The sequence below is a fragment of the Thamnophis elegans genome, chromosome 4, assembly GCF_009769535.1.
Source record: "Thamnophis elegans isolate rThaEle1 chromosome 4, rThaEle1.pri, whole genome shotgun sequence".
Lineage (NCBI taxonomy): Eukaryota > Metazoa > Chordata > Lepidosauria > Squamata > Colubridae > Thamnophis > Thamnophis elegans.
The window spans coordinates 97789195-97806094 of record NC_045544.1 but is presented as its reverse complement, the minus strand read 5'-3'; the positions used below and the strand labels follow the sequence as shown (position 1 = coordinate 97806094).

General features: G+C 35.2%; 1 protein-coding gene across 1 annotated transcript; it reads left to right on the top strand.

Moving 5' to 3' along the window:
- Nucleotides 1-521: 521 nt before the first annotated feature.
- Nucleotides 522-15451, top strand: CALM2 (calmodulin 2). Its single transcript, XM_032215658.1, has 6 exons — nucleotides 522-684; nucleotides 7195-7225; nucleotides 12393-12536; nucleotides 12637-12743; nucleotides 13234-13369; nucleotides 14826-15451. Exons 1-6 carry the CDS (start codon nucleotides 682-684, stop codon nucleotides 14852-14854), a joined length of 450 nt encoding a protein of 149 aa, XP_032071549.1. The 5' UTR covers nucleotides 522-681; the 3' UTR covers nucleotides 14855-15451.
- Nucleotides 15452-16900: the final 1449 nt, after the last annotated feature.

Below are 16900 nucleotides of genomic sequence, written 5' to 3'. Positions count from 1 at the left end.
GGCGGCCCCAACCGCCTACCAGTTAACACTCCCACCCGCCCCCGCGCCCGCGTCCTCACGGACTCCTCAATAGAGGGCGCACGGCTCCCGAGCCAGACTGTGCATGCCCGAGTGACGCATTGCAGGTACGAAGCCACCAATCAGAGGAGCCTGTTCGTTGTTCACTCACTCACACGTTTTCCTTCGTCCATCTTCTTTCGCCGCGCTAAAAAAATCCCTCGTTAATAAATAAATAAATAAACAAACAAACAAACCCTACTCGACAATTTTACTTTAAGAGAGCTACTTTTTACCATTCCCTTTTTCATCTTTAGGGAAAGGAACCTATTTGTGTGTCGGAGGCAAAAAAAATAAAATTCGTGGAGAAGGAACGGAATACATAGCGGGAGCGACGGTTGATACGCTAGTTGCGGAACCGGATCTCCTTTATTGCGCGCTTTTCATTTTCGCTATGGTGTCAGGGGGGGGGGAGGAGAAGGCGCGGATGGATTTCAGAAAGCAGTGAAGTGGTTTATGAGGCGCTGCCGGCAGGCGTGCTTCGTTCAGTGTGAGGTGAATCGCCGAGGCGTTTGGGTTTTAGGAGCTGAAGAGGCAGCAGACGGCGCGCACTCCTGTCTTCTGTGCCGAACAAGGCGGCACCAATCGTGATCCTTAGCCTGCAGTAATCGCCGCCAGGCCACAATGGTTAGCAAGTGGCTAGGGAGGGCGAGGATCGGTTTGGGGGGGGGAAGTGGGGCGATTTGGCGTGATCGCGGTAGTTACCAGCAGAACCAGGAATGGATTGCTTTAAAATGTCACTTTTTAAAACTAGTGGGGCGATGCGGGGACCCGGGTAGGCATCATGTGTGTTGGGAGGGGGATGTCGATCCTATGGAAGGACAGCCGATACATTGAGACCAGTTGAGAAAGAGCGCGCTGAAGTCCGACTTTCTCGCGCGCTCGTGTCAACGTCGACTAAAGAATTCAAACGGACGCCGGCTGCTTTTCTCGGCGCCATGCTGGGAGCGGAGAGTGTGTGTGTGGGGGAAGGAACAGAAGGTCTGTGGTAACTCTTTCCTTGTTAGATTCGTTTAAGGAAGGGGGTGTCCTGAGAACACCGTTTGCGGTAGGAAGCGGGGAGGGCGGGTAAAATTCAGTTGCTGTAGCAACCGAGTTGTCGCTGCTGCTCGTGCAACGTTTGAGGCGTCGCGGGTGGGAGGCGGGAGTTATCAGAAATGTGACGGCGCCCCGGCTTGGGGTTTTTTTTTTTTTTGGTGGCGCAGGGTGGAAATCGGGAGCAGTTTCTGTTCGCAGAGAATGTTTGGGAGAAAGTAAGCGGGGATCGGCTTTGCAAAAATCACACCTGAAGTTTAAACCGCTTTGCTTTTTTTTAAAGAGTTGCAAAGTTTCTGCTTTCCCTGAAAAGTAAGGTTCATTTAACGTAAAAGGTGCTGTCGCGCGCCATGGGAAAAAAAATCTAATGGGTTAAAGCGTGGAGCTACATTGGAATATTTGTGTGTGTGTAGAGAGAGTGTTTTCTTCCTACTGAAGGAATTGCAAGAAGCTAAAATAGGAATCTCAGTAAAAACTGGGGAAAAAATCTTGTAACATTTCTGTGCAGACTTTTTGGGATAGGATGTTGAGTTAAGGGTGCATTAATGCTCTGAGGTTCCTAGGTTAACATAAGTGAAGCCATATTAGGGAATTTTGAGGAATGTTAAGTATGAGGAGAAATAATCATTAGAAAGTTGTATGATTTGGATATAGACACTTCATCAGGAAAGAAAATATGGTAATCTAAGGAATACCCTTAAAATCACAATGCTAAGCTGCTATTTTACTGTACCTTCCATTCCAAAAAGATTTGATTGTACTTTCTATATTTTAACAAGTAATATGTTTAACCGGTAATATAGTTTCATACCTGTAAAGAAATGCTTGAAATTTGAGAAGACTGGGAATTGAGCAAGAAAGCTCTACTGCTAAATCTTGAGTTCTGGATGTTGAAATAAATGTGGATTCTGTGCTAACTCCACCTTTCAAAGTGAATTTTCTCTTCTTGAGTGGAAATAGTTGAGATGACTGATTTTTTTCTTTTTGCTTAATGAATAAATGATTTGTTTTAATACTAAAGCTGAATGAAAGTTTATCCAGGACAACAAACTTCTCAGTGGCCATAAAAAGTATAGAACCTCAGAGCACAGGATAAATTTAGATGTTCTTAACATCAGTATCAGAGGATTCTAATTTCTACATCCTCAGCAGCTAGACAGAGCCAATCACTTCATTTTCTGTTACCCTGCAGAACATTTCAAGTTGACTGTTATAAATATTTATGAATTTAAACTATCTTTTGTTTTCTGAATGTAAATCTTTGTACTGTATAATTTTTTTCACTGAAATAATGGAGTATGAAGAACAAAAGAATCTCAGGAATGCAGATGATTTTCTAAGCAACTTGCAAAGTTACTGTGCAAGTAACCTATATACAGATTTCTACTTTAGCTACATGACCTCAATGATAACAGCTCTTCAGAATGGCCTCCATAATCTTTGGTAGATTGCTTTAAAGCAAAGCTTGGAATATAAATATTTGGCTGGAATTTGGAAAAATCCTAGCTACCAGATCACATAGGCTAAAAAAATGTTATGCTAACATGTAGGAATTTAACTTCCTTATCTGTAGCAGGGTTTATTTCTAGAGATTAGAACTATTAAAGCCTTTCTGTAATGATTCCATATTTGTGACACTTTGTATCTTAATTTAAATATGAGTTAAATGACCAATTGAAGACTCCATATTGAAGAATTCTTAAAATGGAGTGAATAATCTATGTGCATTCAAGTTAGAATTATTCACTAAGTAGAGATATTTTATATAATATATATTTTATATAATATATATTTTTATTATATACATACATTTTATCATAGATGTGAGTATTTTTTGAAAGCATAAAATTATATTACAGGGAGGCTTTATTTCATTTTCCCTGAGAGCTGCAAGATATGTGCTTTCCCCGTGGGACTTTGAATTTAAGAGGCTTTAGCCTTTTTTGACCTTTTTAGAATTGCTGAAATTTCTTGAATGTTTTCTATTATAGAATTATTTCTGTTGCTCAGCCTTGTGGATTTTTTGGATAAAATTTCAGATTCTTGCTTTGTGTTCTAGGGAGAAATCAAGATCTCAACAGTTTCACCTGGGAATCTAGAATTTGTCATGAACATTTATCTGTAGGCCATAGTGCAGTTATGCCTCTGTAGAAGGTCATAAGTGATTCTTTCCAGCAAGGAAGAATGAAGTACAAAATGTAAAGGGCAGATTTGAGTAATTGATAGCAATAGCTGAATAATTCACTTCTAATGTCTGTTAAAGCAGTTTTTGCTTGTTATATATTGATAGAGCTATTTTTGAATAGATGGGTCATTTATCTAACATCAGTTTTACTATTTGTTTTATTTTTCATGTGCCCAGTCCTTGTAATAGCAATTATACAACTGTTGAAGAACCAACCCACTGTCAATGCATATTTTTCAGTTAAACATTTTATATTGCCTATAATATCTGATACCATGCAGTTGTGTTATGCTTACATACTGCTTTTAGACATCTTAGTTTTAATTAATAAAGTTTTATTTTTATCCCACATTTACTTTTAGGAGGAACTCAAGGTAGTAAATATATCTAATATCCCTTCTTCCTCCTATTTGCTCTATTATAATCATTTTTTTTAAATGAAAAGGGTGACAAAAGAGTCAAAGAATAGACTCAATTCTAATTGTGGATCTAGAATTTTCTGTTTTCTAGAATTTGAGAACTGGTAGATGAGAATTTGTTAAGGGAAGGGAAACAAGTTTTAATTCCTGACCATTGACGAGTTGTAGTTGCTTTAATTAGATTAAGTTTCTTTGAAGGCACCAATTGTAGAAATGAAGAACAGCATATTTTAAATTACACAACAGGATTTTATTTTTCTTTAATTGTTGTGCCCTCAAATCTCCTTGGAAGGGAAGAGTCTTCCAACTCATAGAATACATTTGCAGGTGGTTAGGGATGTAAAAATCTTCTACTGCAGAATATGGTTCTATCAATTGACAGCCCCAGCTGGATATCAAGTAGTAATTTTATGGTATGGGCCTTCAGGAGATGCCCTACTAAACCTATGTTAAGTGAGGTGATAGTGGTGATGATACTGTACAGCGTTTAAGATTTTTTTCTCCAGCTGTTTTACTTACTAACATAAGTTCCTTTGCTTGTCTGCCCCCCATAATTCAATAAGTATGGGTAAATGGATAGTTTGATGTCTGACATGGCTATAGAAAACGTTTTGAAGGTTTGCAGCAGCTGCATCTTTCCGAAGCTTCTGAATAGCTGTTTTAGAGGCTTCTCCAACTTAAGTGAGTCTGCATTCATCCTTGTTCAGAGTTTCTACTGGTACTTCTGACATAGTTGCAGTGTGGGCACATGTATGTGGAAAGTATCTTATAAAATCCTTAAAGTGTTTGAGCTTTCTAGAAAATGCTGTTACTTGTTTTGGGGAAGAGCCCTTTTCGCAATCTTTGTATAACTTTACTTAATAAACAATTATTTATATTGCAGTTTTTAAAGCCTTTAATATGCAGCATAATTGTGTATTTATGGGCATTGTAATTGAAAACTTCAGAAATATATCCAATTGCCTAACTTAGCATAATTTCAGCTCCAACCTGAGCTGTACTAGGGCATGGACAAAATGACCAATGTAGTCAGCTATATATAGTGCTTCAAGATTTGAAAAAGCTGTTTCTATTTTGTCACTAGAATACCTAAGCATTAAATCCAAAAGGATGTGACTATTAATTTACTGTTTAATCATAATAATTGAGATTAAACAAAATAAAAATAAGTTGTGGATACAATATAAATACAATAATATAAAAACAGCTTTATTTAGAAGCATGATAAAAGTGTTGGACTCAGTATAGTGGTACAATGCTTTTAATTCATGAAGAAAGTTACTGCATCTTTTCCCCTTCCTAGTTCTGATTTCTGTAGTTTCTTTTGCTCTGCATATCCTGTAACTCATAAAATCTTTTTCTAAAGTCTTAATAAAGTGAAACCTGTTCAGATTCTATAAATCCTTATTTGTTGGAAGAGTCAAAATATTGGAGTTTTAAGAGATACCTTTGTTCTGTATTATCAAGACAGAATGAACAGGTAAATTAAATTTCCTCAACTTCAGTTGAAGTTTGCAAAAAAGATAAGATTGATCTTCGGTTCAAGTATATGTGATTAAAACAATCACATTTCATTGATGTTCCAGCCTCACTTATTATTTTTCGTCTCTATGCAATGCAGAGAACATTCTGAGAATCCTAACAGCCATTTTCTACTTGCTTTTTCAGGCCTTAATGTTTCAAATTTTCCATATTGATTTGCCCATTAGAGAACATTGGGAATCAACATTTCAGTCCTTGTATGATACAGTGAAATGAGATGTAATGCATGTCTTGTATATTAGGCATGTTGAGGTCATTTTAAGTAGGATTCAAATATACTGAACTGTTTATAGAGAAAAATTAACAGCCAGACACGTTTGTCAACCATTAGTTTCACAAACAAGCTCCCAACTGACTGTTTAGATTTTTTTTTAGCTTGAGCTGTCAAATTTGCTGCAGGGTTTTATTTTAGTATACTGAAAAGTTTAGGCAATATATATGTGAGTTGATAGTCTCTAAAGATGTTAAGGTAAAGTTACATAGTTGAATCAGAAGGGTTAGGGTTAGGGTTGTTTAAAATTCAATATGTATTGGGCTAATGTTTCATGCTTGAGGAAACTGTCCCAAACCATTTTACTTGAGGAGAGAGCATTTCATAGGCAATTTCATTGTTCTTTATAAGAGCAGATTTCCTGAATTGTTATATGCTGAGGTTTAGTATTATATATGCTATATTCTGTATTTTCTATGAGGTAAATCTCCTCTACATTATAGTATCATAAGTATTGTTAGCATCCTGTTGCATAGGTGCAAATTAACATATTTTGGCAAAGTGTCCAGTACATTTTCCAAACACAATTACAGGTGTTTATGCAAAATTGTACAATTGAGTGTTAAACTTTTCTAGTATGCAGTAGAGTGCTATCTTATAATTAAAGTTACCTTATTTAACCAGCTTGCTTATTTGCTTGTCCATAGATAGTGAAAGTGACCAATTTCTCATTATTTCACATATTGACTAGTTGCAAAATCATTTTTTTTCTGATTTCTTATAACTTTATTACAGCTCATATGTATTTTGCCAAATTGTGTAATCTGAAAATCTGAGTGGCTCTGTTAAGAGCAGGGGTCCCCAAACCCTGGACCGGCACCATTCTGTGGCATGCCAGAAACCAGGCTGCGCAAACAAGTGAAGCCCCATCCGCGGGATGGAGGCAGTATGCAAAACCACACCCCCTCCAGTCCGTGGAAAAACCTCTCCATGGAACCGGTCCCTGGTGCTCAAAGGTTGGGGCCACTGGTTTAGAGTCCACTGACATGAATAGAATGAAGTTAGATTAATACCCAGTGAATCTGCTTTTGTAATTTAAAGCTACTATTTAATAGAAGAGGTAATAGAGGTACTTGGTAAGTCTCTCCTTACTGTTGATCTGAGGACTGCTGGCTCTATAGAACTTGTTTTCTTTTCTCTATATAAGGAATTCAGCTATAGCCATTATTTGACTGGAGCCATTTGGATTTATTTATTTATTTATTTATTTATTTTTTGCAGTAATTAGAAGACCTATGTCAAAGGTGTTGGCCTGTCTTTGTGGCTTGAAGCTGCGGCTTTTTGTCATGGTGAAGCCTTCCTAAGACATTTACTTGTCTTATTTAGCAACCAAATCAGCAGAAAATAGTACTACAGTACTCTTCAGTGGTCTGCATTTGTTTTTCAATATTGCGCTGAAAAAGATGTAGAGCACTATGCAAGATGCGCATTGCCTATTCCCTCCTTTCAAGGAACAGTACAGATGAAATATAGCTACATTTAAATGTATATTTATAGTTTGATTCTGGCTCTGTATTCTCAAAGTTCCTTTATCTTTTCATTCCCTCTTAGAGTGTTTGCTTTGTTTTCAGAATTATAAGCCTGAATATAGAGCCTTTTGTATATTCTGCAAAAAAAAGTAAGAGTAGTAAATATAAAACTAGTTTGCCAAGATATATTAACATCATTATGTTTACATATTCTAGGCTGATCAACTGACAGAAGAGCAGATCGCAGGTGAGATGCCAAATTTATATTACTTATGGTGTTAATGTGCAATTTCAATGGATTTCAAAAAAGGAATAATGCTTGAATTTGAATATTTTGTCTGCTAATTGAATTCTTTTTATTCATAACTGGCAACTTCAACTACTATGTTTATAATTCTAAAGATAGCTATAATTTAACTACAGGAAATTCTTAAACTTGAAATAAGAATATTGCATTACCTACATGCCTAAAGTTTGAACTGCATGAATTATATCACTTCTTTATATTAGTATATGCCTGCACTCCTTACACAGAATTTCTGAAGGAGCATATATTCTTTGTAACTTTCAGTTAAATAGATATGTAAAAGTGTGTTTGGATGTGTATATTTGGGTTATATTCCTTGAGGAAAAAAGTGGTATTTGCAAATGCCATTTCTATATATTCTTACTCAGTTTGCTCACAGTGACCATAAAAGTACTCTCCCTAAGCAAATTTTAATATGGATGTTTGCTACTTGAGAGAGAAGAGGAATAGCAAAAATAAGATCCACTTCCTGCTTGCAAATCTCAGAAGGTTGATCCAGAAATATATTTATGGATCACAGTTATATGTAATTCTATATTTACACCTCATCTTACATTTGTTCCTTAGTTTAACATTTTAAAGGAATTGCTAAAATAATAAAACAGAATAGTGTCATTTCAAAGCATATTATATATTCTGTTAGAATGTTTGTTATACTGAAGAGATAAAAATCTATTGAAATACAATTAAGCAGTTACTTTGGTGCTCTAATGTAGCTGAAATGGAATTAGCATTAAAGAAAGAAAATTAGGAAGGATCTGCCTTAATTGATCAAATGGTTAAAAGTGTCAGATTTCAAGATTCTTGTAATGTAGCCTTAATTTAGTAGATTTAATTGGTCTAGTTGTATTTTCTATCTGATTTACCTTTTTTTTTCAGAGTATAAGACGCATCAAGGTTTTGAAGAGGCAAATAAGTTTTTGCACTCTGCAAACCTCCCGAAAACAGTCCCATTTTTCAAAAAAAGGGCATGAATAGCCCTTAGGAGGCTTGTGGAGTGTTCCTGGGGGGGTAGGAGGGCAAAAAATGAGCAAAAAACAGCCAGTTTTTTGCAAAAACGGGCTTGTTTTTTTGTCAAAAAAGGGCATTAGGAAGCTTAGAGTGTTGCCGGGGGGGGGAATTTGAGCAAAAAAAGGGCTATTTTTTCCCCATTTCTGCCTTCCCCAGCCCCCAGGAGCTCTCTGAAAGCCTCCTACAAGCTATGCCCGGCCATTCTGGAGAAGGGGCGGGGTTTTGGGAGGCAAAAATGTTGTATTCAGTGTATAAGATGCACCCAGATTTTCAGCCTTTTTTTTAGGGAAAAGGGGCATCTTATACTCCGAAAAATACGGTAGGTGGGCTGACAGAAATGTATTCACTTCAATATGGAAAGTAATTTATTTATTTGATGGATAGCTAAATCATAACTAGAGTTAAGGCATTAAAATCAATAAATTATCATATGTTAAAATAATTTAAATCTTAAAACATTACAAATATCCCAAGATAATTCAAATCTAATGATAGACTTATTAAAATTGTGTATACTATTAACCTAGATTCATTGAAACTGTACTCAATTGCATATTTAAAAAGTGAAGATGCTGAGTGAAACTGCTATTATGCTAGTTTCTCTCTCCAGATGAAATGTGCCTACTTTCTTATTCCAGAATAGCTCTGAACTGGGAAAATAACTTGGCATAAAAAGTTAATCAAGATCTGAGGTTTACAGTATGTATATTCACATTTGACATCCTGCCTAGAATTAGAAATTCTAGTATTAGAAATTTCTCCCATAGCAATATAACTTTTCTACTAGTCTTTTCAGAAACCCATAATTTTTGTTGGTACATCTTAGGAAGGTCTTATTCTGATATCTTCTTAATTCATAGGCAATAATGAAAGATTAGCTGGTAAAAGTTCCAGTCCCCTAAGCAAGGCTCTGTTTTTTTGTCTCAAGAAAGAGGCACAGTCCAACGTATTTGAAGATAGCCTGTGATACACACACAAGCGCTCACACACACTTACTTACTTAGTAGGAGTAATTGCTGATAACTATTATCTATACCCAAATGGGAATAAGAAATTATAGCATTCTCAGCCAAAAAGGAATAGAAAGCCAAAGTAATGAAAGGTGTGATATATAGGGGAAAAAATAAACACAGATCTAATTTATTCTAATCCTGTTGGTTATGTTTCTGCTTTTCCATTTTTGGTCTCCTATGCTGATAGTTAGCTTTCTACTTTAACTTTAAATTTTTCTCCTCTTTTAGAGGACACATCTCTAACCATCCTTTCCTCTCAACACCTTTACTCTTCATATATTTGTTTTGCAATTTGAATCTTATTTATTCATTTCATACGAATACTTTCAAAACTACTTTCAGTTTTGTATTCTATGTGCAATCATTCCATATGTATTGACCCTATTTCTTGATGGTTAACCAGTTTCTTATCAAGCTATATACTGTATGACATAATTGAAGAAGCAACCATTAGGTAAATGTTTTAAAGCAACAATTAAGAAGATAAAAGTATAAAGTCTTAGTAACCCAGTCCTTTTTTATTAGTGAATTCTTCCAAAGAAAGTCTCTTTGAAAGTTTTGAATCTCTTTTTCCTGGGCTTTGTGCTATCCAGACTGAGCTACTACTAGATAAAACACTAACAAACTTTCACATCTGTTGATTGCGTATATCTAGAGGTCCTTATGTTTCTTTTTGAACCTCTAGAGCACGTTTCACATTCCCACTGTTCACTTTACAGGGATATTAGGCAAGTTCTTGACTTAACAATCACAGTTGAGCCAAAATTTCCATTACTAAGCAAGACAGTTAAGTGAGTTTTACCCCATTTTTATGAACTTTCTTGCCACAGATGTTAAATTAATTACTGCAGTTGTTAGTAATATGGTTGTTAAGTGAATCTGGCATCCCCATTGACTTTCTTTGTCAGAATGTTGCAATAGGTGATCAGATAATCCTTTGACACTTCATGGGTCATAAATACTTGTCAATTACCAAATACCCAAGTTTTGATCACGTGACCATAGGGATGCTGCAAAGGTTGTACCGATTGTAAAAAAGCATCATAAGTCATTTTTTTCAGTGTGGGCATGGCCAGCTCAATGTCACTCGTGTCAGGGGTGGCCCAAGCGCTCTGCCAGTGAAAATGGGCTCCTGAGCTCTGTTTTTGCCTCCTGCAACCTCTGCCAGTGAAAACGGATTTGGGAGGGCCATCTGCGGCTCTCCCAAGCTCCATTTTCGCTGGCAGAGGTACTGGGGGCCAGTCCTTCAATGTTTCCAAGGCGGCCTCACGGGCCAGATCTAAGCACTCTGCAGGCTGGATCAAGTCCCTGGATCTTGAGTTTGACATGCTGGTCCTATAGCTTCTGTCCTTGGTTTAATCAAATGGTACATTCTGTAGTTTTAAATATTGAAACGGGCTATCCCTGCATAAGTGATAATAGTTTTATATGATTCCTATTAAAAATGGAGACATTTTATGTTCTGGAGAGAGAATTAAAATACTTCAAACATCAAATACAAAGAGTTTAAGCCTCCATGCCATGATAAATTAACTAGTGTTTGGAAATATAAAAATAATGGGAATGTGTGGATCAGTGATAATCAAGGAAGTAAATTTCACATTCAGGACAGGATGATCCTATATAAAGGTAAATTTAACTACAAAAATCAATTTTGGTTATATATTGTTTTTCCCTGATAACATAGTATAGCAAGCAAATTGGTTTCCTACTGGTATTAGTGATAACTTAAAACCAATTAGGCAATAGTTCACTTTACTTATTTTGGCTAGGTATTATAATACGTTCTAAAGCTAAATAAGGCTTAAGTGTAATTGATCCAATAAGAGGTATATTAATTGGATTAATAGTAAAACATGTTCGTCCAATTACTAAGCTATAGAAATGTTGTAAAAGACTTGAACAGTAATCACAATACTTTGCATGGGAAAAAATGTGGTTATTCAAAAGAGATTTCCTAAGTCAGAATTTAAAAACTTACCTTAAAAGGAATAGCCGGGATGGAGAAAACAAAATCCTGTAAAACTGGTGGTTGAAGTTTGAATTGATTCAAGAATTCAATGACTAAAAGACCGTAAATAATTGTAGAATATCTTATTTTGTTGCTTCCATTTTCCATGATGAAAATTTCTTTGAAGTAAGCTGAAACTTTATTAAAATAAATCAGTGTTCCTCAGCTTTGGCAACTTTTTAAGTTTTCTGGACTTCAGCATTCAAAATTCTCCCGCCAGCCATGCTGATGGGCGATTTTTGGGAGTTGGCCAAGATACTTAAAATATGCTAACTTTGAGAATCACTGATGTAAGTACTACCATTTTCTTTAAAAAAAGGTTTAACTTTTTTGTAGTGAGTGCTATGAGATTTAGAAGATTTATTTATTAAATAATATTAAACAAGTTTATATACCTGCTTAGCTCACACATAGGTGACTCTACAATAGATGCTATTTTGGCATCAGATTTTTTTTTCAGAGCCCCAAAACAAGAAGGTCCAAAGGTAGGGAACATGAGAGGTTAAATAATAGTATAAACGGTATCTGGGAACTTCAAAAGAAAGAGAAGTGATATACTAATCTCCATTGTGGAAGTAGCTTTCTGAGCATCAAATGATAGAAGGATTTTTTATCTGATGGTAATAAAGGGGCTTCACATTTCCAAAAGAAAAGTATCTTCCTTTGGAACTGGTACATGGGTTTTTTTTATCCCTTTTCTTTTCCTGAAACTTGGAGAAAAGGTGGGGAAAAATTATAATGTAATTCTTAGTCACATTCATCTTAACAATGGTTTCGTGGTCTTAGCCATATAGCTTTCTTGGCAAGAGTACAAAAATAATGTCTTCTTGATTATTTTGTTGTATTTAATTTCAATTTGATGTTGTGTGGTGGTTTTTGTTTGCATACTAACCTGGTTTAGTCCTGTTTATGTTATCAAGTTTAGCCAAGGTTCACTAATTTAAAAAAGTTGGTTAGTTGACTCATCTCAAAGTTTTGTTATGGAAATTAATTACATAAAATTTGAAAATATCAGGCACTCAATATCCTATTGAAAGCATATATGTATATGGTTTCCTCTTTTGTGTTACAGAATTCAAGGAAGCCTTTTCACTATTTGACAAAGATGGAGATGGCACAATAACAACAAAAGAATTGGGGACAGTGATGAGGTCACTTGGTCAGAATCCCACAGAAGCAGAATTACAGGACATGATCAATGAAGTAGATGCTGATGGTAAATTTTATTTAAAACAATTCAGTAGTTAAAATTTAATCACCATTAACACCTGGATATAATTGAAAGGAATTTTATTAATATATAAATTATTTTCCAGGTAATGGCACAATTGACTTCCCAGAATTTTTGACAATGATGGCAAGAAAAATGAAGGACACAGACAGTGAGGAAGAAATTAGAGAAGCATTCCGTGTATTTGATAAGGTATTCCAGATATTTTGATAAGTTTTCAAGGTACTGTGTGCCTTAAACCAAGGGAAATTTTCACTTTGATAAGAACAAATTCTGTACTAATGCCAGTGAGCAATGACATATTGTTTTCAGGGAATTACATTTCACTTTTAATGCAAGCTTTCTTAACTTGCAGACAATCTGTTCTATAAAATTTTAGAAGAGTTGGTGCTACCAATAATAGTGCACTTTTTTCATTCCTGCCAACCCAGTTAAAGTATGTAACTAATGTCAAATAATGTCAGTAAATAGTTTGGTCTGTAATACAGTCTAAAAACAGAGCTTTCCCAGGTATGCATATATAAGAGTTCAAAAAGAATGGAACAATAATTAACTGTATAATTGTCTTAACTTCCTCAACTTTTCTTTGCAGTAGAAGCAAGTTATTTCTGATTAAGTAATTGTTAAAATATGAGTTTAAAACAATGTAATATAATTAAAGTGACTACCAAATGTTTTCCAGGATGGTAACGGTTATATTAGTGCTGCAGAACTTCGCCATGTGATGACAAATCTCGGAGAGAAGCTAACAGATGAAGAAGTTGATGAGATGATTAGAGAAGCAGATATCGATGGTGATGGTCAAGTAAACTATGAAGGTAAAAGTTATACATTGTTTTTAGTAACATAAGTTGTCTTGAATCTGTTAGCAAACAATCAAACCACTGGCCTTAACACACCTGCATAATTAAGGCCAAAGAAGTGATAAAATGGCTTCTGCTTAAAAGCAGTAAAAAAAGCTTTCTTTTCTGATGGCTAGAGGATGTGCTGCTTTTTTTTTTTTTTTGCATTTGGCACTCTGAAAAACCCAGTAAAAGTATTTGCAATGTGCAGTTTCTCCTTTTGAGAGCTTGCATTAAAAATGGAGAGATAATGCAAAGGAATCGCACTGTTAGAATCCAACTAATCTAACTTTTTCTCATAACACATAATTTCAAAGTGGCAATAAATTAATTGGCAATCAGATAAGTAGTCTTTTTCTAGCATCTGGCTAATCAAATAAAGATGTAAGTATTCCCATGCCCCCAATGTGATATCAGAAGATTGGCATCATTTTATTTTCTCTTTAGAAACAGGGATTCTCTGCAACAATAATAGTTGGAGTAAATCATGTCTTAGTGTCAAATATATCTGCAAAGTGACAATGTAAAGTTTTAACTGGAACTAAAAATAGAAAAGTACTATTTGGTTCTTAATTACTTGCTATAATCTTTCAAAAATACTTTATGTTATAAATATTGAAGTGCATGTTTATCTGGCCAGAAATAACATTAAAACGTAGATCTGATCAAAAGTATTAGTTTTTATTTGATGTGAGACAGAAGATATGCCAGTAGGGCTTGCAGTATATCAGCAAGGATTCTGACAGCCAGTTATTTAGCACTATTAAAGAGGTTGGTTTCTTTCCCTGCTTTCAATTATGCTTGAACAAAGACGTTTGAGGTAAATTATAGGTTTTATACTGAGGGGCTAAACTGTATTTAGGCCTTTGCTTAAGAAAAAATGTTCATTATGTAGCAGTTTTTGATAAATTGGTTATGGATCTGTAAAAACTAGAGCACAACATGAAGGTGGTCTATCTAATAATACTTTGTAAAACATTTGTAATGTTGCAGTTTTTTAAATTACTTAAATAGAAACCTTGACAATTGTATCTGGAAAATGTATTTTAATGTGACACTTAAAAGATAAAGCATTGAGTAACCAAAATTTTGGACATAACAAGGCTCAGTATTTTAGTTAGGTACCTTAAGAAACAGCTGATCACAATATTGGTGAACAACTGATGTTGCTTTTTGTATGAATTCTTTGTGTATTAGAAAGAATTACTACTAATTAAACGAATGAAACATGATTAAAAATTATTTAGGAATAATAGCTTAGTGAACCTACTCTTGAAATCCATAAATGGTGAGAAGCACTGCACAAATTTACAGAAAACAAGATGGTAGCTAAATGGCATAAATTTATTGGCTAAAATGGCAGATTGCCTGTTTTTTTTTTTTTACTATTTACACAGATACTTGAATGACATCATCTTTTTTTCTTTTACAGAGTTTGTACAAATGATGACAGCAAAGTGAAGACACTGCACAGAATGTGTTAAATTTCTTGTACAAATTGTTTATTTGCCTTTTTCTCTGTTTGTAACTTATCTGTAAAAGGTTTTCCCCTTCTGTTGAGAGAGATGCATGTATAGTAACAAACTCATTCCTCCATGTTTTCCCCTTTATCTGTCATCCTGATATTTTGGGAAAATGATCAAAGTAACAAATGTTTGCATGTGGCTTACTCTGGATATTTAAGCCCTTCCACACTTCTAAAGTTAGATGGTGTTGGTTAAATGAGGGATCATCTAGGTTATGCCTGTTGAAATTAGTTATTTTAGGAAATTTAGCATGTTGTTGAAATGTAGTCTTAACTCTGTGGACTATGGACAGTCAACAATATGGAACTTTAAAAAGTTTGCACTATTGCAAAACGGGTGTATTATCCAGGTACTCGTACACTATTTTTTGTACTCCTGGTCATGTACCAGAAGACATTTTCTTCTATAGTTACTATGCTTTTAAAAACTTTTGTTCAGCCACTTATTTTAAAAAGAATCCGCTTATGGCACAACTTGCCTCAAATCCATTCCAAGTTGTATATTTGTTTTCCAATAAAAAATAATTAACTCATATTGTCTAAATCTTTTTTGAATGCTTATACATTGTTTTTTAATGTGTCTACTTCTGAAATTAATCCTTGTACCTTTTAGACTCTAAATGAAGGCTGTGTTTAGGCATAGCAAAAGTAGCAATTTTACCTTTTAGGCTTGAACTTGGTTAAGCTCTATCTAGCATGGCATATAGCAAGGAATGGCAGTGGTTTCAAAACAAACATGGGAGACGGGCTGTGCAGGAATGAGATTTGAAGGTGAAAGGTAATTTGAAGTGTGCATGAGCATGTTGTCATTTCCTTAAATGCATCAAAGATAAGTTTCTTTAAGGAATTTCAGGAAAGTATAGTGCCCCTGAATCACCTTTTCCCCTTTCAAATCTAGAAATCTGTACAGTGAATACAGATAATATCAACAGTACAGTGCAAACGTTTTAGACAGTTGTACAAAAATGCTGTAAATAATGCTTTCAAAAATATATTTTAATAATTTTATTTTGATCAATATACAAAATGCAAAGTGAGCAAATAGAAGAAAAATAAAAATTAAATCAATATTTTACCTTTTGGTTCAAACCAGCTTCAATTCTTACACTTGTACACATCCCAAAATCAGGGATTTTGGAGGTTTAGCAGATTAACCAATTATACCAAGCAGGTGTTAATGATAATTCCATATGTGGGTTAAAACACAGTCATTAACTGAAACAAATGGCAGTGCAGGAGGCTTAAAACTGGGTGAGGAACAGTCAAATTGTGCTGCTGAGGTTGTGGAAGACAATTTCGTATCACAAGTCACATAAACCGTGGCAAAACTGAGCACAGAAACAAGGCACATTGTAGTTATATTGCATCAACAAAGTAATTATCAGGCAGATTGTAAAGCAGACAGATTCAGAATGTGCTGTGCAAGGTTTTTTGCAGAAGGTGGTCAGCCAAGAAAACAATGCAGCAAATGAAAGATACACCAGGCTTACTTACCTTGTCCAGCAGTGTCATTGGCAGAGAACTGCAGAAATGAGTGGGATCCAGGTACACCCATCTACTATCCAGAGAAGGTTGGCCAGAAGAGGAATTGTGGCCAAAAAGCCATACCTACAAATGAGACTAAATGACTCAACCGGGGTGCATAAAAATGGCAGCAGATGCTTTTGACTAGAATCAAAATTTGAAAGATGTGACTGTAACAGGAAGCAGTTTACTGAAAAGCTGGAGAGCGGTACAATAATGAGTCCGCAGGCAACAATGAAGAGCATGGTGGAGGTTCCTTGTAAATTTGGGGCTGCATTTCTGCAAATGGTGAATATTTAGACAGGATCAATGGTGGTATCAATGCTGAGAAATACAATTACTTATCCATCATGTCATACCATTAGGGAGGCATGTGATTGGCATCAAATTTATTCTGCAGCAGGATGACATAGATTCAATGTCCTTAAGAACAGTATAAAGAACAAGTTCTGGAAGTG

Coding starts and splice junctions, on each gene's coding strand:
- CALM2 (XM_032215658.1), top strand. Junction 7,226..12,392: donor GACAGAAGAGCAGATCGCAG/GTGAGATGCCAA, acceptor TTTGTGTTACAG/AATTCAAGGAAGCCTTTTCA. Junction 12,537..12,636: donor CAATGAAGTAGATGCTGATG/GTAAATTTTATT, acceptor ATTATTTTCCAG/GTAATGGCACAATTGACTTC.